The sequence below is a fragment of the Mesocricetus auratus genome, unplaced genomic scaffold (assembly GCF_017639785.1).
Source record: "Mesocricetus auratus isolate SY011 unplaced genomic scaffold, BCM_Maur_2.0 Super-Scaffold_15014, whole genome shotgun sequence".
Lineage (NCBI taxonomy): Eukaryota > Metazoa > Chordata > Mammalia > Rodentia > Cricetidae > Mesocricetus > Mesocricetus auratus.
The window spans coordinates 70,856,736-70,877,908 of NW_024429186.1; the positions used below are offsets into that span (position 1 = coordinate 70,856,736).

General features: G+C 40.1%; 1 protein-coding gene across 50 annotated transcripts in view; it reads right to left on the reverse strand.

Annotated features, from left to right (window-relative positions):
• Nucleotides 1-361: 361 nt before the first annotated feature.
• Nucleotides 362-21,173, reverse strand: part of Nrcam (neuronal cell adhesion molecule) — a 276,086-nt gene continuing 255,274 nt past the window's right edge. For 15 of the 50 annotated variants that reach the window (XM_040743170.1, XM_040743172.1, XM_040743171.1 and 12 more), the window contains 3 exons: nt 10,585-10,716; nt 9,798-9,876; nt 362-2,176 (listed from right to left, as the gene is read on the reverse strand). In XM_040743170.1, the coding sequence (XP_040599104.1) occupies nt 1,939-2,176; nt 9,798-9,876; nt 10,585-10,716 (449 nt within the window). In that variant the 3' untranslated portion in view covers nt 362-1,938. Of the gene's footprint in view, nt 2,177-2,761; nt 2,820-6,498; nt 6,561-9,244; nt 9,527-9,797; nt 9,877-10,584; nt 10,717-15,915; nt 16,069-17,294; nt 17,421-21,173 lie in introns of those variants that run through there. The other 35 variants (XM_040743153.1, XM_040743150.1, XM_040743157.1 and 32 more) reach the window with 8 other exon arrangements.

Here is a 21,173-nt window from a genome sequence, read left to right on the forward strand (position 1 = left end):
TATTATCTGTAATTCCAGGAGACAGACTTGTTTGTGGAGAGTAAATGTGAGGTCATGAGAGTATTGAGGGCCACCACATTTGGGGATCACTTTAGAACAAGCTTTACCTGTATGCATAGAAGATGCCAGTTGACAAATCCTACTGCACCTGGTTAGCAAAACACAGAGGATTTCAGCCAGAAACTGGCTGAAACTGTAGGCAAAAAGGTTCACTATTTCAGTTTCACAGCAAAGAGAGAGAGAGAGAGAGAGAGAGAGAGAGAGAGAGAGAGAGAGAGAGAGAGAGAGAGAGAGGCAGGCATTTGGAAGTTTTCAGTCCTATACACTGCATCAATGAGCTTACTTCTCACACAGCAGAACATAAACATTGCTTGTGTGTTTATTTGCATGTAACACCTATAAGCATATAGCTTCTATACTTTACGTCTATTTACAAATTCAACAGAATATCTACATATAAAAAGCTTTACTTAAAATTAAACTTGATGCAAGTTATGAGGAACCAATTTATTGGCAAATGAAATTGAGCATTCTTTCAACCATAGGTTGTCATAGATTTTTATATTGGAGGTAAGCCATTTCATACACATTGTTTATGACCAATATAGGATGTATATACTTACATATTCTTTAGACTACAGGTGTAATCCCTGTGACGGCTGGCCTAATTAAGCACTTGCCATATTTTGCAGATTCTGGAGTGTGCTTGCTGCAATTTGTATATGCATTGCCGAATGCTGTGATTGGAAAGCTTATATAGGCATACAGATAGTGTATCACTATTCGCACGCTGCTGTCTGCTTTTAGTTCTACAATCATTTGTTTTTCCATCCATTTCCAACCACGGCCTTTTTCTTTTTCAACATGACTTGTTTGGCTAGAAACCCCAAAAGACCACTAAACCTTCATGTGTCCCAGCCAATGACAGAGCATCCTTTGCTTTTGATATGTATGGGGTCAAGCCCCTTCAAATAAACTTGTTTTTACTCTCACGAATGTTCAGCATTTCAGTTCTCATTATCTCAGCCTTTAAAAAGTTACTTTCTGACCATAGCAGTAAGAGAGGATGGAGTGGCCCAGACCGGCCGATGCCGAGGGCAGGAGTCAGGGGATACTTATTGCCTGAAGGCACCGCATGTGTCTTGCCCTGCATTTCCCAGAATGAAATTTGAAATGTACCTTGAGAGTTTTGCCTTTCATTCTTTCAGTATGGCACAAACACCAGAAGGTGTGTCACAAAACGCAATGCTTATGCCCCCAAACAACTGAGGCCAGAGATAGCGTAAGACGTGGGACACACTGCTGTAAACTGGAGGGTTAAGAAGCCGAGGAAGCAACAGGAGCAGAGAACAGGTGACAGTCTCAGTGAGCCTTAGCGAGTGCACCTGCCACCATTAGCTCATGTAGCAAGTATAGACTGTACATACTGTTCCTCACAGTCTCCCCAAAGGACTAACAACAGCTAGACACAGTCACGAGTTTCACAACGATGTCCACAGAGACACTGATGCCCTAGAGAGCACTACGGCAACACTCCCCACAATAACAACGGAATTCAGATTTACGGTTCGGCTGAGGATAGTGTCGACAAAGCACCTGGCCGCGGCGCAATCACATACACAGGTGTGTGTTCTGTGCAGCATGTTTCATGCACGGGGAATAATGTGATCTATTGATGATGTTGAACGTTTTTTTTTAATCGGTTCCAAGGAAATTGAGAAAACCCACTCCGAACAACAACAACAAAAAGTACGCCCTTTGCACCCCAGCTCACATCAACGTATCGTTTGGCCGAGTCAAGTCCTTGCTTTGCTCTCGCAATACTCACATCCAGCAGGAAACATCCTTTCTACCCATATGTCCATGGAATGAGAGGGATGAGAAGTGCTCAGGAAGAACCTTCCAGAGAAATGGGACATGGACGCAGGGCTTAACGACTTAGACGAAGGAGTTCATGGCGTTGACAGGTGAAGGGGCCTCTGAGCTCTCATTCCCCTCGGCTTGTTCTTTCTCTCTCCTGCCACTGTACTGTCCAATAAAGGAGCCATCCTCATTGAACTGCCCATTTACCCCCTCTCCGTAGTCGGCCAGGCTGCCATCACTGTCTTCTTTTTTCACAGTCCTGTCCGAAGGTGTTCGGCTTCCTTTTTTCAAAGGCTTGTGGTCTTCTGCATCGCTGGGAGAAAAAAAAGAAAGAAAGAAAACGTTTCGGTAAGACTGGCATTTAGCCAGAGTGCCTTGTTGTTGGTTTTTTTTTTTTTTTTTTTTTTTTTATAGATCGTGCATGCAAATTATGAAAAAGCATACGGGGCCCTGAGCTGCTATGACCAAATCTGACCGCCAGGTGGATCCCAGTGGCTAAGGGTGGTGCTGGAATGGAATCAGGCTCAGAAATGGTTGGATCGTGCTCTGCAGCAGAGTGGATGGCTTTCCGATTGTGCGTGCTAGTTTAAATGAGAGATTCCGAGGCCTGATTGGAAGGCAGTCCAGGAACAATCACAAGCATTAGAAGGGGGAGGGTTGAGGATAGCTGAAAATCATCACTGTTTCAATTCAAAGGGGCAGGGCAGAGTTCAGGACAGGGGCGAGTTAGCGTGTTAAGCTGTAGAACACCGCTGATTCCTTGGAGGTGAATGGAGCATGATTTTAGTTACATGTGAAATATGGATTGTTTTTGTTGAGCCAGAAGGAGAAGCGAAATCCTGCAGTTCAACTAATTTTGTTATTGAGTGCAGGCCAGATTTGTGAACTTCTACCTTACCTTTCAAAAGACCTAGAAATCCATTAAAGGGAGGCAGGGGGAAACAAATGACAACAGCCTAAGAAGAAAAGCACAATCCTTATACAGATAGGTGACAATTTAATTTTTCTGAAGAATTTTGGTCAATGGGTTAAGATTCATTAATTTGGAAAGACAAACACTTTAACTTAAAAGCACTATATTTGAACCATAAATAGCAAGCCCCCAGACCCTAAGGTGGGGGTGGGTGCTTCCAAACTCACAAAATCAAATATATTCTGTCTCCTGCTTAACTGGATTTTCACCTCTCCTCTGGCCTATGCACAAACCGAGGGGGTCCAGCGCTTGCATTTCAGGAAAGCATTATAGGAGTCTATTATTATTTTGCTTATTTCTTTGTTGAACCCTTAAGCATAACTTCTGAAAGTCTAAAAGTGTTCATTGTGTTTAAGAATGTGCACTAACATGACCACATATGTTACTGCATTTAAGATCATCCACTAACACGGTCATATGTATAAATACAGTGACTGATTCCTTAATAGGTAACGTTTGGGGGGGATAGAAAAATTATTACCAGAAACAACATGGTGTGAAATAGGACTGATACACCATACTTGAACTAAAAGCCCTGATGTACTTGATGTGAAAACGCCGTCACTGTAATGTCAGTGTTTTAACCAAAAATGGTGCTAAGATCATTGTTAGCAAGACTGATTTGTTTCCCTAGTTAAGCTACAAAGACTTAAAGATAAACAAATAAGTCTGTCTCCTTTGGTGATACTTCCTGCTAGCAATCTCTTATTTTTCGCTCCAAGAAGACTACATCAAAACTAGCAAAAACAACCCATAAAGATAATACACAACTACACATTCACATCTAAATAATCTATACAACTTGGTGACATTAGCGATCATTGGGGTGGCCTGTTAATGGGGCATTTCAAAAGACACAACACTCACAAAACCTAACTTATAAAAACAGCTTACACAATATCTTTGAGAATTAGCTGTGAACTTCTGTACTTTGCCTTAATACCTCTAATATTTATGCCCCTGAAGAGTTCAATGATAAGCAGATTTTTGCCACCTGAGTTCCACCTATTATTCTACTTAGTAGAACTAACAAGCCAAGGAATACATATTAGGATGTGTTCATTACGTCATTTCTTTGATCCAGTCTTGCCTTCATCTAATGTTTACTAAGTACTGACTCTAGGGCAGATGTCATTCTAGGCACTGGGAACATAGGAACAAGCAACAGAGACTGGATGCTGCCCTTGCATCCAGTGAAATGCAGTTAGCAACCATCTTGGCAAAGAAAATTAACTTATGTCAGGTGATCAGTACTGCAGAGAATTGAGAGCTGAGTAAGGAGAACAGAAGGAGCCAGGAAAAAGGAGGGAGGGTTGACATAAGACATCTTCATCCCTGGAAGGTCTTGTTTAAAGGTACCATCTGATCAAGGAGGTAAGAGCTAGCCCTGTGGCTGACTAGAGCAAGAGCAATTATGGCAAAAGCAACAAGCAGCACAAATGATCTTCGGCAGGGCAGGCTTGGCATGTTCTAGAAACAGCAAGGTGCTTACTGTGGCTGGAGTGGAATGGTGAGTAAAAAAGAGAGTAGTTGGAGGTGGCAGGGGTAGGCCAGGGACCCATTGACATTGATGAGCTTCTGTTTAAGAGATGGAGGCTCTGGGGGTGGGAGGTGGATTTCCATGGGTGAGCACTGTGGTCTGAACCTACATTACTCTCAAAACGCAACTCTGCCATCAAGCATTGACAGTAGCCTACCCTTGAGAGGAAGGGTTGGCAAACTCTAGCAAACTTGAGACACACCCATTTGTGATTTATTTATTGCCTACGGCCCCTTTGCTGCTGTATCAGCAAAACTGCTGAGTTCCAGCTGAGACTATATGGGCTGTAAAGTCTAAAACATTGACCCAGCGCTCTTTACAAGTGTGAATCCACAAGGCTCCACAGGGGAGTTGGGAGATTACGTCTGTCATTCAAGAGAGAGATGGTTGTGGTTTGGACCAGGGTGGAATGTTGAAGAAGTTTACAGCAAATGCTCAGATTGTGGTCATATTTTATAAGGAAGAGCAAGGAGGACTTCCTGGTGGATTGGCTAGGGAGCCACAGGGAAGGTGACAGCACCAGGATGTCTGGCATAAACAAGAAGCTTGGCATTGCCCCTTTTCACTGTGCAGAGCATCCTTGGGTGAAGATCTGAAGTTTGGTTTGCACGTGTCAAAGTTTATGTGTGTCTGAAATAATGTTATGAGACTTTTATGACAATGATATGTACAATCAACAAAAAATGCCTCAAGGAAGTCAAGCTACAGCCTGATACAACTCATGAACATAGACAAGGAGTCCTGAACTCATAACCAGCCAAATGCAGCCAACCACTAAAGAGATAAAATATCAGATCACATCAGGTTGGGTCAAGTTTAGGAATGAAAGTTTGATTTAGTATGAAAATACAATTTATGAAGTTTACCATTTGTACTTTTGTAGAAAGGAAAAAAAATCTATGATCATCACCAGAGACTTAGAAAAATGGATATGACAGAGTTCAACACCCACTCATGAAGAAAACTTTAATATGCTAGAAAGGAGAAGTGTTTCTATTAATCTGGTTAAGGATGCCTACATGAAAACTACAGTGAATGGAATCCTTGATGGCCAGTGCTGAACTGTTCTGGTTAGAATCAGAAGTCATAGTAAGTATGGCTGTTTTCTCCCCTTTCTTTTCTCTCTCTCCCTCTCTTCCTTTTTCTCATCCTCTCTCGCTTCTTTCTATGTTTTTGGACATAGCACAGGCTGACCTAACACTCTGAACCTTGCAATGTAGCTGAAGATGACCTCGAACTCATCTTCCTGCCTTGTCTGCCCAAGTGCTAAGAATGCAGACACGAGCTACCACACTTGGCTGTTTTCTACACTCCTAATAAAGACTACCCAGGAGTATCAAGCAATGTGATGAGAAAAAGAAATGACACTTTTCACATATCCATCAAATTGTTGGTAGTTCTCTGTATTCCCCCACAAGATTATAAACTCCCAGTGAAGGATCAAATTTTATTGTGTTCAATTTACCTAAGGTCTGGCATACAGTACGCACTTAATAAGCATCTTTTGGGTAAATTCATGGTAAAATTACAATATAAGAGAGCATAAATATTTCAAAAATTCTAGTATTACAGTTTTCACTCCTTAGTGTTATAACAGCAGACACAGCATTGCTTTGCTTTATTCTTTCTTTAATACTGAGGATGTATTTTAGGGAGTTCTTTCATTCCATTTGCAGTAGTGTTTGGTTTACATACATGAAATGTTTACTAAAATAAAACCCACTAACACTAAATAAATCTAATAAGACATATGACATTCCTGCAGCAACTGGCCTGCAATGCTCAAACTACACAACAGTGTTATTGACATCCATATACCGAAATCAAAGGCCAGCACACTGTAAAAGTTCATCATTATTTGCTTACAACCAGTTCATATTTGTGAGCACAATAAGCCTGAAGTATGTAGCAAATGCAACACCACAGCTTGTATCAGCCAAGCTTTGGCAAGAGTTAACAAGTTGGCAACAGCACTGTGGTCACATGAATGACAAGATTCCCATGGCAAAATCCTCTATTTGGGCAGTAAAACATGGTTTGCATAGCACAAGCATATGGTTTACATCCTAGGCTCCCTGTTGTTTTTAAACAGAATGCATCTAAAGAATAAGGAGGTACTTACATAGTTGGCTGCACTGTTTCTTTGATTTTTCTATATGCTAGTAAGGATGCAGATCCTACTGTCTGTATAATTAAAGAGACAAACAAAGAAAGCTGCAGGCTTCTGAGAGAGGGTAGCTGCTTGGGTTAGGTGTTGGAGTGAGGGTATGGGGATAAAACATATGGGAAAAAATCAACTTTGGCTAGTACAGGAGGTCCATCCCTCTTTGCACTATGATATTTTGTCTGGCTTGGAGCCAACCAGGTAGAATTGTTCCATCCTCAGGCTGGAGAATGTGTGAAACACAAATGGAATTAATTTACTTTTCCACGATTGTTCTAATCGTGTGTCAACACGAGACCGGCACTATAATTCATTTTCCGAATGCAGGAGACTAAGAATCAATAAGAAATACAGAGCTCAAAACATCGAGAAGGTGCAAAGTAGAGAAAGGACCCCGGTGATTTAGGGAAGATAGTAACACTCAAATGTACCATTAAAACAGATAATTCTCCATAAATAGTTGGAACCGTTTTCATTAATTATGACTCTCAGATTAAAAAGTCCTAAGTGGAACAAACCAAAGGGAATAAACCTGAGGAAGCATCCGAATGCCTAAGGAGAAGGTCACATCTACAATAACTGCATCCTGGAATTTGGGAGATGTGATTTCCCATGCATCCTCACGAACTTGAAAATTCAAAATCACACCACCGAGTCGTGCTTTGGGTTGGAGGCATCCATCAGAACTTTATTTCCTTTGGCCCCTCCAGGATTAATGTCATTTCAGGAGTGACAAGTATTTTTGTCTTCATGCCAATTGGGCTTCTATTCAATAGGCCCAAATGGAAAATCTCTATCCTGAGAAACTTTGGCAAAAGCCAAAGATGGCCATTTGAAAACGCTTCGCAGACACGGCACACACATGAATTAATGCTGAGACAAAGAAATGTCAGCTGGTAGATGGAAATCAAATTGTGACTATGAGGATAGAGCCAGACACTTGCTATGTACTGCTCTGAAAACAGACTCGTCTGGAAGTTGTTAGGTCACTCACAGAGAGCACAGAGCTAGGAATGAAACCTCTGAAGATGTTTGGGTTCTTGAAAATTTGTCTAGATGTTGAAAATTAAGATGAATACAAATTAGGCATCATAAAGGAATCAGAGGCAATGGCCAAGCTGAAAAAACTTAATAGCCTCTGGATTCCAAGCTAGTTCTTATATAAGACACAACCTTGACTTGAGTCAAGATTTAGTGGTGTTAGCATAGTCACCCAAAGTCACATTGTCCCAGGTCTTGGCTCCACACCAATATAATAGCAAAGTGGTATTTTGAGGGCTTTGAGATGAGCAGTACATTGCCATATTTGCTTAAGCATGATAAGAATATGAATCCACCACAATGTGGAGAATGTATGAAGTGCAATGGCTTATTTCTAATTCATGCAAATATATTTTCTATAATGAAGACGTAGCTTCATATCAGTAAACAAGGGAGTGGTGTGCATATCCTGTATGAGGTCATAGCCACAAGAACTTTACAAGGTTGTCCTTTAATTAGTATCAGCTCACCTGTGTGTAGGAGAAACAGGTAGAAAATTGAGTTATACCAGCGAAGATTTCTACTCCTCCAGAGTGAGATGCAGCTGCCCTGGACTATGCGTACTGAAGGCTGTTCTTATGTGCTATGGAAAACTGGTCATGATAGGTGGGTGCTGGCTAAGGATTTCAGACACTTTTACCTCCAGACCCCATACCAGGCATCAACATAACCCTTGCAAAATATTGTTGTGCTATCATGAGCTACAGAAAATCTGAGAGCTTTTGGAATTCTGTTGTGGAGGGGGACAGCATAGGTGCTGAGACATAGCAGGCCAGACATGTTCACATGTGCACGGACACTGTTATGAAAGCTCATACTGAAACCTATGGGTTTTCTGAATTCATTTACATTTCCTACATTGGCATTGGTTGTTCCCTCATGATATTGACACGGGAATCCAAAATTCAGCTACAGAGCCAATTAGTCCCTGATGCAAATGTTTGTCAACAAAGTTGGCTTGGAAATCACAACAGTGAATCTTTTATTTCACCCAAAAGTACTTTCTTACATCAAAAAACCCACAAGATGAGATTCATGTATTTTTGGAAGATGATATCTCATATCACCAAAAAAACTAAGTTTTAAAAGGTATTTTGTAAACAGAATTATTTCAGGGTATTACATACATGATGGAACTTTATTTTTAATGTCAAAAATAACTGTTTCTCTCTATGAAAAACCTGTAGTCTCTAGATAAGAATAGTTTCATGCAAAGAGACTTAAAAGAAGGTGGATAGATTATGCTAAATGACTTTCTTAATATGTAGTTAAATCAAGAATGTAGTATTGGCATTCTGTGGGGTAATGCACTGCATGACTATGACAGCTCTTAATAATTAGCAGCTTCTAAAACAACCTACTCCTAATTGTCTAAAAGTTAGGGGGACAGACATTATTTAAGAAAAAGCATTTTATGAATCTGAGATTAAAACATGTTGGGGCTGAGCATGCAGTTTAGCAGCAGAGTGCTTGCTTGGTCTGTGCAAAGCTATGCTTGGTTCCCAGCACACACATATATTACCTCTCCTCTCCTCTCTCTCTCTCTCTCTCTCTCTCTCTCTCTCTCTCTCTCTCTCTCTCTCTCTCTCTCTCTCTCTCTCTCTCTCTCTCTCTCTCTCTCTCTCTCTCTCTCTCTCTCTCTCTCTCTCTCTCTCTCTCTCTCTCTCTCTCCCTCTCTCCCTCTCTCTCTCTTCACTTGGAATATTGAAGTGGGGGGTGGTTATGAGCTTGGAGTCAGCCTGACCTATGTAGGGAATCCCAGTCCAGCTTGAACTACACAATGAGATTCAATCTCAAAAATATAGTGAAACAAACACAGATAGCAGCCCCGCTAACACTGGTTTTATAAATGTGCGTTTCCCTCACACTGCAGGCTGTACAGGGTCCTTCTAGTTCTCACTGCAGCACAATGAAATTGCTGGGCTGAAGAGCACAGCTCGTGTCTCTGGAAAAGATAACAGGGTGGGATATTTTCTGACTCTAAACATATAACTACAGTGGAAAAATTTTATGAATCTTATTTTTTAATGGAATGGCTTTAGTGATAATATTTTCATCAAGAAGGGGGTCTGTGTTTTGACATGCACTTTTTCTAAAGTAAGAACTGCCAGGCAGGGCCCACTGCTCACTGGGTTCTGCTCTCAGAACTCGGGGAGTGTCTGAGGGTAGTGTTTAGTGGGGCAGGGAAGGCAGGACCAGAAGAAACAAGGGCTCACCTGTATTCTCCAAACGTTCCGTCATCTTCCTTCATGGGTTGGATTTCAGGGTCCGCATGAGCATCCTCCTTTTCTTTAACTGGAAAGTTTCAAGTGACATTATTATCCATTGATACTCAACTTCCTTGCTCAACTCTTGTAGGGGTGAGCCGAGATGCAGAGGAAAGACAGTCTCTACATAAGGGGATCCTGTGTAGCCATGTGGCCATGTGGCCATGAGTATGCTTTGATATTTACTAGAGCAATGCTGATCAACACGAGCCCCTTCAGTCTTTCTCCCAATGAAGAAATGAGTTTTATGTTTCCCATTGTTCTTCTAAATTTCCCAGTCCATTTACTAGTGTATTTTTATAAGTGATTTCTTTTGTGGTGGTTAAAAACTTAACATTTTTAATCAAAGGATAAACAGTCAAGTAAAGAAGATAGAAATGTGTCATCCTTGCTGGGGCCATAATGTGATGTCACATGTTTTTTGTATTCTGTCTGGAAAATTATACAGGCTGCCCCCCTTTCATCTCCTGTAAACTGGTTTTAGGCCCTACTTCAGTGTTCACAACCCTTCGGAGTCTAAGGAAGCAGGCCTCCTTGGAAAACTGACTGATTCATTTCTCATGTAGCCCATGACCTTGGGACAGTCCTCATAATATAAAGAGGAGTCAAAATGGTTCAATCAAGTAACTCAAATGTATGACTTTCAATATATCCAGCTCCTACTCCTATCCCCACTATTCTTTTCAGTGTAGCAGATAAATCTGAGGCAATGGGAAGCATCTGGAATCCCTCTCACCTGGATATTTACCACCCTTGTTTCTTCTAATGAAGCAAACGATCAGCAGAATTAAGATGAGGAGGGCCACAGCACACATTAGACCTATGAACCAGCCCTGGGTCGCAATATCCACTTGCCGACTTGCCATTGCTACAAAACAAATCGACGGCGTAAGGAGGGATAGGTTAATGGCAAGACGAGATCCATGCTGGTCTCTCCATTAAAAAAACAATTGCCACAGTATATGAGCTTTTCTGTGCTTTTCACAGGACCCCAAAATTGGAATCTGCCAATCACCAATGAGAAATTACATACTTTACTTTGATAAAGCTTCACTGTGTAAAAAATTGAAATATAGAAATCTTTATGTTAATAAGATTAAGTGCTGCCGCACCCTGATAAACACTAGATTCACACTTATTTTAACTATACATTCTCAGTAGAATTGCATTCTCAAACCAATTAAACTCTATTATTTGGGGGGATAAAATGGATATTCGGTATGATCAAAATAGAAAACTGAATTTTAGACAGAACAGAGTGTATACATCTAACAGAGTATTTCCCTTCAAAAGAAACTACCTTGGGAGACAAATATGTCAGTGGGAGGATGAAGCTATTTTTTCAGTGTTTTGGAAATCTTAAAAAAGGAAAAGGAAAGAAAATGACCCATCCAAGAACACTTAGGCACTGATGAACACCCAAACTGTTATTTTCACAACACCTCAATTCTGAATGGAAATCTTGAGAATATCAAATATGTTGTCCAAGGATGAGTATTTGCTATTGTTTGGGCTCCGTTATTCAAAGAACCTTAAAGCATATTTTGACCAATTGTTGGAATCAACGTACAGTTTGAAGAGAAAAATATTCATCTACATGTATACAGTCCTTTATGTCTCCATCTATTCTGCTTGAAGAAATGATGTGAAACTCTTTATTCAGCTGCTCACAGTATGCAAAGCTCCTACGAACCGTTCAGATGTTATGAAAAAGTGTCAGCTACAAAGGGCAAAGTTAGGCATCCGTCGCCATTCACACACACCCACGAAGATGTGTTTGAATAAGCTTGCGTGAATCTTTCATTACAGGCCTCTCCTTTTCCTTTCTAAGCCATAAACAACAGAAGAGGTCTTCTTCTTTTGCATTCATCCATATGTCTACATTGTGCCTTTAATCTGAGTCTCTTCTGTAAAGGTTTCACCATTGGGTGAGATGTGCATGATCTCTGGATACAGAAATAAGCATATCCCAGGTTCCCCACGTGTGTTAAAAGAAGCAATTAAAGTGGTTAAAATCAAATATGAAATGGACATATGTTTAAGAAATAAAATGGAGGTGGAAATATATCATTTGGAACATAAATTGGAGGCCAGTAGCCTTTTCCAAACGTCGCCTGTGTGCCTCATTAGTTAGAGGAGTTTTGAGCTGCCGTGTAACCAGGCACATGTAGAACTTGAGCATAGACAGCTCTGGCTTTCATACACATGTCACAGTGATGATGATGATGATGATGGTGATGATGTCAGTGGTGGTGGTGATGGTGATGATGACAGTAGCTAACAAGTTGGACAGCTCCTCTATGCTAGGAACTGTACTGAAGGCAGGATCTCTTTTAACCCTCACAAAAGTCCTCTGAGGTAGGCATTATGATAATCCCAAAGCAAGAGAGGGTGAGAACAAGAGATCTCCCAAGAGTTGGAAAGGACCCGTGTCTGTCTGTCTTTCTTTCCTGTCTTGCTTCAGTTAGTGAGCATGGTAGTAAACTATTTAACGTACTGATACAATGTGTTACTGAAAACATGTCCAGACACCAAATCCACAAATGTCTGAACATATCATAAACTGTTTTAGGGACATTCCATTCCGGAACAGGTAAAATATTTGAAAAATTCATTACATTCTCTTTGGTAAAGTAGTCTTGTCAATTTGTGCATGGCCTTTGTGTGCTTTTATTCAAAACTGAGCCCCAAACCACATGGAAAAAGTTATTTTAATCATGGGAGTCCTTGATTTTGGAATGCTAAACGAATTATGGCATTGTTACAAATAGTTTCAGCATTTATATATTTCATCAAATCAAGTAAGACTGATGAGATAAAAATGCAAGGTGCACAAGTATTAGTGCTAACACTGTCTTCCACAGAAGGAGACTTGCCTAACTGAGCTGCTTCCCAGCAGTTCTACTCAGTAGCTGTGAAAACTGCCTGGATAATTGACCAAAGATTTTCATGGTAACTTTGAATGTTCGCTTCTGTATCAAAGAAAAAAGTATTTGGCATTGCTCTGATCTATTATTTAAGGCCAGCTAATCCCAAGTAAGCAGGTGTATACATTCATTCATACACGCATACACACATAGACAGAAATAGAGAGGCACAGATGAAACCTATGCTTTTTTCCCTTTTTGGAAAGAAGAGCTCGACTGTGAAGTGACTCCCCTAGGCCCATGTGTTTGGACACATGGTCCCCAGCTGGTGTTGTCAAACCTTGGGGAGGGGAAACCATGCTGATAGAAGTGGGTCAGTGAAGATGAGTCTCGGAGTTTTATTGCCTGGTCGCCCAGTCCTATCTGCCTGCGTTCTGGTCTGTCATCATGTGAGCAAGCAACCTCAAGCTCCTGCTGCAATAGCCCCTCCTTGCCACTGCCACTGCCATGCTGTCCCCACCATGATGCATTGGACTCTTAAATCCTGACCAAAACAAATACGTCATCCCCAAGTTGTGTCTTGTCAAGTCACAGCAAAGAGAAATGTGGCTGACATATGAGGGTATTAGTTGGAAAGCGAAAGTGATTTCTTCTCGTCTGGAATTTCTATAGTTAAATCATAAGCTTGAATTATCCACAAGGTGAGAAACAAAACAGACACATCAAAGGAGTATACAAATGCAAAATAAGGCAGAGGAGTGAGGCCTGCCTTGATGCCTACAAGTTTCAGAACAGTTTACTGCTCTTATTTTGCTTGTTGTGACATGGATAACACATGCTACATGGTGGGGGATCTCTGAGGACAGTGTTCTTTGGCACTCCGAATCACAGAGCTAGACATATGATGACTATTCATGAAGAAGTCACAAAGCATGAAAGTGACCTGTCCGGTTAAAACAGTTAGAGATGGCAAGAACGAGCTTTAGAAAGGCCTGAAGAATCAACAGAATGGAGTTGAGCCCAAGAGCAGATCTGTCTGCTCTGATGACATAAGAGAGGAGCGCCACCGCTGAGGGGCTGAAATAGGAGGGAGGATAGAAGGGCAATACTAGGGAGAGATCGGGGCAGGAACAGAGCAGAGCGCCATCCTCCCCGCAGTCCTGCTGCTTTCTGATTCAGTGTGTGCTGCCCGGCACAGTCACCCGTGTCCTAGACAGCGACTACAAAGGTGGAGATAACACCACGTACCAAGAACTGCAGCGGAAACCTTGAGCTGAGATTCCTGGGACTGGCAAAGTGAAGAGAGAGAAGCAGCACACGGACACAGAGTTAAAAAATTAGCCAAATGTTATGCTTCCCCATTGAGTGTGGGTGGCCTAGACCTACTGCTGGGAGGGAGAGCAGCCCATAAAGTGTTTGCATGGTGTGCATTCTATGGCTCTAAGGACAGAGCACTGCCCCTGCGAGGATGGGGTTTGTTCTTTGGGCCATTACTAGAACTTAATCAAAACGTGTTCTTTTTAGTTGTCAGTGAGCATGCAAAAGGTGGAAATTACTGGGTCTTGCATCATCCTAACACGGTCAGTGGCACACAGCAATGTTCCATGTCCCACTCTTTCCTTTCACTCATCTTGAATAAAACTAGCACTTGCCACTGGGATGCTAGGCATCTCCCACTGAGGAAAATATTCTTTTTTTAAAAGCAGACATATTTGGTAGTGTAAAAGGACAAACATGCTGCAAGCTGATTTTGAATGCAAATCTAATTTGTCTGTAATTTGGGAGGACATGAAGTCCTTGGAGGCTTAGAAAAGCACCATAAACCTATGAAGGCTAATTGAATCCATTGTTTCTGCGACAACCTGTTCCTCTTGGGGTCTGTCTCCGTGGGTATGACTAGGGATTCTCTTTGGGACTGGGGGGGCAGACTTTGGGTACCAGCTCTACCATACTTCAACTGTGATCAGGGTCAGTTCTTCAGCTCTAAAGATGGGCCTGTAGTATAAGTGGGCACTAACAGTGTTCTCTTTAGAGGGATGTTATAACCATGGAATGAGGAAACCTCTCATATGCAGTACAGGGGGATGACTACATGCTGTATTTTTATCCCTATACTAGCTGTATGTCTACATGAGCTTTTAGTATTTTGAAATTAACAGTTATTAACAACAACAAGCAAAATTCTTGCAGAGATAACTGAGTTGTTTAGAATCCCCTTTTAGGATTAATTTCTTTCCTAGCCTGTGCATGTAAATGGACATGAAAAAGAAGGGACAGAATAATAGGACTTTTCTTAAAACATACTGATTTTAGTACATGTATATTTAGAAAGCCTTATTTGATAAGTAACTTAATATTAACTTTGGTTTCTTTCTCTTTCTAAATTTTTTCCTGAGTGAGTAATTCCAAATGATATGAAATGACTTTAAAAATAATGCTTTGTTAGTGAAACTATAATCCCCCATCTTGTCCTTGGTTTCTACAGGAGTAGGTATGTGACATCTCCTCAAGAATATATGGCATGACTGAGCAGAGGATGAATATATGGACCATAGGATGAACACACACCAAAGAGCTCCTGTTTCAATCTGAGTAAAGTGTTTACTATATTGACAGCAAATATTTGATATTATTATTTATATTTTACATGAAAAGTTCTTCTTAAAACTTTCCTTTTGCACTAGTGAATTCTGAATAACATTCATAAAACTAAAACACATAAAACAGGCAATTTTTGCAATAAAATACAATACCAGACTTATAGTATTTCTTTTTACAAGGTTAGCAATGCTGTGTTGATCATCTAACCAAATTTCAGGGTTCTTCTGGGTTATATAAGGAATTCTGACTCTATTAGATATAATTCCAACTGAAAAAGAATTTCAGACATCAATGTCAATTTAATTCAGAGAAATTTTAAATATGAAAATTATTTAAAAAATAATTATCTAAATAATAAGTTAACCTTTCAGGCTTTTAAAATGGTTTTGGTCAATAATGCAGACGAAAGAGGATTTGCTCAATTTGTAATTCATTTAATAAAACAAGTCAAACATAAATAATGCAAACTCCCAACCCAGAAGGACCCCACAGATAGATATCCACAGCCCTGCGAGTTGCACCCGCACCAGCTCTGACTAGAGTGTCGGCTGGCTTCTACTTGTGAGTACGAGCCAGAACTGGTGTGATATGTGCCTCACCTGGGCCTGTCTCAAACACATCCTCTGAACTCACAAAACCAGAGGCCCCCTCAGCACCAACTCGAACTTTGTATGCTGTTCCTGGCATTAGACCCTTTAACCCAAAGAAGCTTCGAGAACCATTTACATTTGCTTTCCTCCATTCTTCTTTGCCTATGGAAATTTTGCAAAAAAACAAAACAGAACAAAAAAACAAAAACAAACAAAAAGTTGAACATTTCAAGGGACCAGAAGTTACTCAATATTTCAAGAAAATAAAATTGTCTTTGGGGTAAAGATAAAATATCTAGGGCTTTAGATTGTTACAGATCTAATTGTATCAAATAAGTCAGTTAAAATGGGGAACTAAGTGAGAATATCCTCAAAGAGAAACCTATTGGACACTTAGCATGCACCCAAATGGACATACCCCATCGTGGTCATTATTCTGTCTTATACAAAGGATACTGCCTCATCTATTCTTTGTCTTATGAAATGGCTGAGTTTCTCCCAAGATATTCACATCAAGAATACATTAAGGGGCTTCAGTGAACTATAAGAATTAGATGAATCTTCTGATAAGTTTAAATACCTTTATACCTATTCAAGTTACAGATTCAATGTTTGTCAAGTGTTGCTTTTTCTAAGGAATGGTTGTTTGCAAAAATATATATTTGCCTGATAAAGGCCTCAACAGGACACTAACTGGTATTCACCATTTTGTCAGACATTTGAGAAAATATTTCCTATCCAATCAGCCTGTGATTGCAGAGCATACTACATTGAGGAAGGGATGGATGGGTTTTCATGAATCACTGAAAACACAAGGCTCCTGGACCATCCAAGAGACATGGCTATATGTGGACAGAGAGCTGACTTAGCAATACATAAAACACAAACACAAAATGGATGCTTCCACAGTTTTAATTTTCTTCAATTTCTTGTAAAATTTTGCTGGGTTAATTTGGGTAAAATGAGTTTTTTCATATGAGTTTGATTTATGCTACTAGAAATTCCAGATTGAAAAAAGGAAAAAAGTTATCTTATATGTACTTAAAAGTTGTTAGTTTTATTTACATGTTGTATTTACAGAACCAATTTAAAGTGCTCTGATATGAAAAATCAATAGCAGTGAGCTAATGGCCATGACTGTTAGTAACAGAGTATTTGTATTTATATATTAATTTTATGGACATATAGTTCACAGTAACAAGAGCATTTGTATTTGTACATTAACTATGGGGGCTTGTAGTTCACAGTGATTTTACTATGGTGACTCTGATTCTTTTGGTGGGATCAAGTTATTTTTCAATGCAGTCCATGGTAAGTCCTAAACATTATTCTTAGTCTCCTAAAATTTGTCCCCCATATTGAAAGCAGGGTAATAAATCATGTCTTACTGCCTGCTACACCATATTCAACATAAAACTTCACATGCTCTGGTCCCTCATATTCCCAACTGATATTGGCATACGTCTCAGCAGCTGCCGCAGTGAGATTGCTGATCCTGGGATTTACTGCTCGAACTAAATACACAACAGGAAAACAAAACAAACAAAACACACAAACAATCATATTGCAGCAGCATACACACTGACTGAAATTGTGCAAATATTAGAATTTATTGTAAAAAAATTAGATTCCATGCATCTTCACTCTTGATACAGAAAGAGTACCTAGTTACTAAAATATTGTGATAATCAGAAGTAATGGCATATGGTGTTAAAGTTATGAATTCTAGTACATGGGTTCTGAGTAACATAAACTGCTTCTCATTAGCTCCTGTCCCTGTAAACATCACTGACTTCATTTACTGATGAACAATGTGGCTTAATGACGAGTCCTGCGAACAGAAACCATTGGAGTGTATCAAAGACTTCCAGGTTCCACAGGACTACTTTTAAATGAAGGTTTTCAAAGAATTTAGATTGGAAGGAAAAAGAATATTCTTTCAAGTGGTGATTTCTGGCTTGTTTTGAGTGACAGACTAGAACCTGACGAGTTGAGAAACTTGTATGTCAGAGGACACTGAATAGTTTGGGCATGCTGGAGGAACAGGGACAAATGGAGTGGTCATCTATGCACTGTGGGAAATAGAGAAGTAAAAGGAGCAGGAACCAGCTGACCTGCGACATTCCAGAGAGTGACAGTCTTGCCTGGTGTTAGCTACACGGCTTTTCCTAACAGTGTAAACAGCTTCTAAAATTCCAAATTATGGAGCCTATATGATGCTCTGCATATGCTTACAACGGAGTAAAAAATACATGCGAAGTAATTAGAAGCATCATTTGAATATCTGGAGGCTAAATCAGACCACCCCAATAGCTTCAACTAAAAGTTGAAACTACATGAGCTAAAATGACCAGACCCTTTTGCCACCCCCACAGAAATGATATGAGATATGATAAACAATTTCTTTTCTTGTGTTTGATCAGAGATCCATCTGCCTGTCTGCGACATGCAAAAGAAGAAGAAACTTCATCACCCCAACATAAGAAGGAAGACTCCTGCTTCACTCAGGCGATACAGGTCCTTGAAATCAGAAAGCACTGAGAAGTTTCCTCAGACTCTGAAATTAAATTCTAAAATGTGATGTGATTTAGAAGGTCTGTATTGAATGCTATGTAAGCAAGTGGCATTTCCTAGGATGAAAATTAGATTTCTGGGGAGAAATTAGGCTGTAGAAGGATGGTGAAGAATTGTATACTGCATACATGTACGGTATTGTCTAAGAACAAATTTAATTAATAAGGATAAATAAAATTTGAAAGGTATATTAAAGAAGTTTAGTAATGTACTTGGCCTCTGAAATATAACTAGATAACATACATATTTTATGGTAAGCAAAAGGAATAACAGATGGCCAAAGTGATTACTGAATTACACGGAAACAGTTTTAGTTTTCCCAGATTTCTTCTTAAGCAGACAACAGCAAGACTATAATCAACAGAAAGAGTTACATGGGCATTTGTGTGAACTACCACCAGCCAAAACCTAGTATGCACCAATAAATTTCCTTTAAAAATTCTGTGATCTGGGGCTGGGACTTAGCTGGTAGAGTACTTGTCTAATGTGTGTGATGCTTTGGGTGTGTCCCCAGCAGTACATAAAATCAGGTGAGATGACACATTCCTGCAATCCCGGAGCTCAGAGGTAGAAGCAGAAGGGTCAGGAGCTCGGGTCTTCCTTGGGTACATAGTAAGTTCTAGGCCACTCTAAGATAAAAGGCTAGTTTAGGACACATGAGATCATGTCTCAAAAAAAATCACTATGATATCTCAGAATTGAATTTAGTATTAAATAACCATAGAAGTTTCCCAGAAAGCAGAACCATAGCAAAATAATTTTAAGCAGAGGACACCTAGCTTTTTAAAGTTTAAATTTTTAAAAATGTGTTTACATGTGTGTGCAAGTGTGCACACAATATGGCACGTGTGTGGAGGTCATGAACATGTTGTGGAAATTGGTTCTCTCCAGGTCATTAGCTTGGTGACAGGCGCCTTTAGCTGACGAGTCATCTAGCCAGCTCTAAAACAGTGGTGTCTGTGAATATTCATTCCTAGCATTCAGAACTTTAGTCGCACAGAAATATAATCCCAGCACTAAAGAAGCAGAGGTTGGATCACAGGATCAAGATCAAGGTCATCTATAAAGCCAATTAGGATTCGATGGGAAGCATGAGACTATCTCCACTAAATGAATATTCATTTCTGCTAGCTTTCTAGCATTTCCCCTCTGGATTGTATTTATATGTCAATTTTTATTTCCAGCTTTCCTGGAATTTACTTAGTGTTCTGAAGATGTGTCAGTCTTCCTATGTTCACTGAAGCACTCTTTGTGAATCAACACAGAGAAACTAATGACAGATGAGCAGGTAATGATGACTGGTATATAATGAAGGAATATTACTCAGCCTTGCAAAAAAAGTCCTATTTGCAATATAACATACTCCAAAGTCATTACGCTATGTAAAATAAACCAGATGCAGAAAAAAGTCTCTAATTATAGATGGAATCTAAAACAGTCAAAGAGAAAAATATGGTAGAAAGGTGACTGCTACAAGTTGGAGAGTAGGGTAGGAAAATTAGAAGATGTTGGTCAAAGGGTACAAACTTCCAATTTTAAGATAGATTTATTTTGGCAGTGCCCAACATCTGCCAGCAGATGAGTCCTGCCAGTAGGCTGCACCACCACCACTGCCACCCACTGGATTATGTCCCCCCCAAGACCCACTCTGCCACCCAACCCCACCCAGCTCATCATCCTCCCCATAGCCATTCTTTCCCCACAACTTCAGCAGATTCTATAGGCACGGATATAGCCTACTCTAGTTGGAAGAACAGATGCAAAAATGTCAATGTAAGAATATATTCAACAGCAGAAAGTATGGCACCACCAGAAACCAGTGATCATACACCAGGAAGACCTGAACATTCCAATGCAGCGGAAACCTAAACATAGACATGCCTATAAAAGCACAAGAAGCTTATAGAACACCAAATAGACTATACCCCCCCAAAAAAAACCCTTGCCACGTGCCAATCAAAACACTAAGCATACAGAATAATAAATGAATATTAAAAGATCAAGTAACATATGTGGATGGTACTGGGGTGTTGAGAGGGGAGGTGGGGGCTAGGATGATGGGTGGGAGGGAGAACTGAGGTTAGAATGTAAAATGAAACTTAAAATTTTTTCCTGAAAAAAAAGGAAAGACCTAAAAGAATAACACCCAACTTCACAATGGGGACTCTAAAATTCAGAGGTTCTGGACAGACCTTTGCAAGAGCCAAGAGACCATGGATGCTATTCCAGACTACTACACCCAGCAAAACTTTCAATCACGACAGGCAGAGAAAACAAGATATTTCACAATAAAAGCAGATTTAAACAATACCTATTCACATACCCAGCCCTACAGAAATACTAGAAGGAAAACTCCAACCCAAGAAAATTAGCTGTACCCACAAAAAAAGGCAAATAGATAATCTTATACCAGAAAAACCCAAAGAGACACACCTACACACCCACACCCACACCCACACCCACACACACACACACACACACACACACACACACACACTACCACCATCACCACCGAAAATTAAAAATAACAGGAATTAACTATCACTGATCATTAATATCTCAATTTGCTAATAAAAAGACACAGGCTTACAGAATGGATATGAAAACAGGATTCATCCTTCTTCTTCACACAGGAAACACGCCAACTTCAAAGACAGACATTACCTCAGAGTAAAAGGTTGGGAAAAGATTTC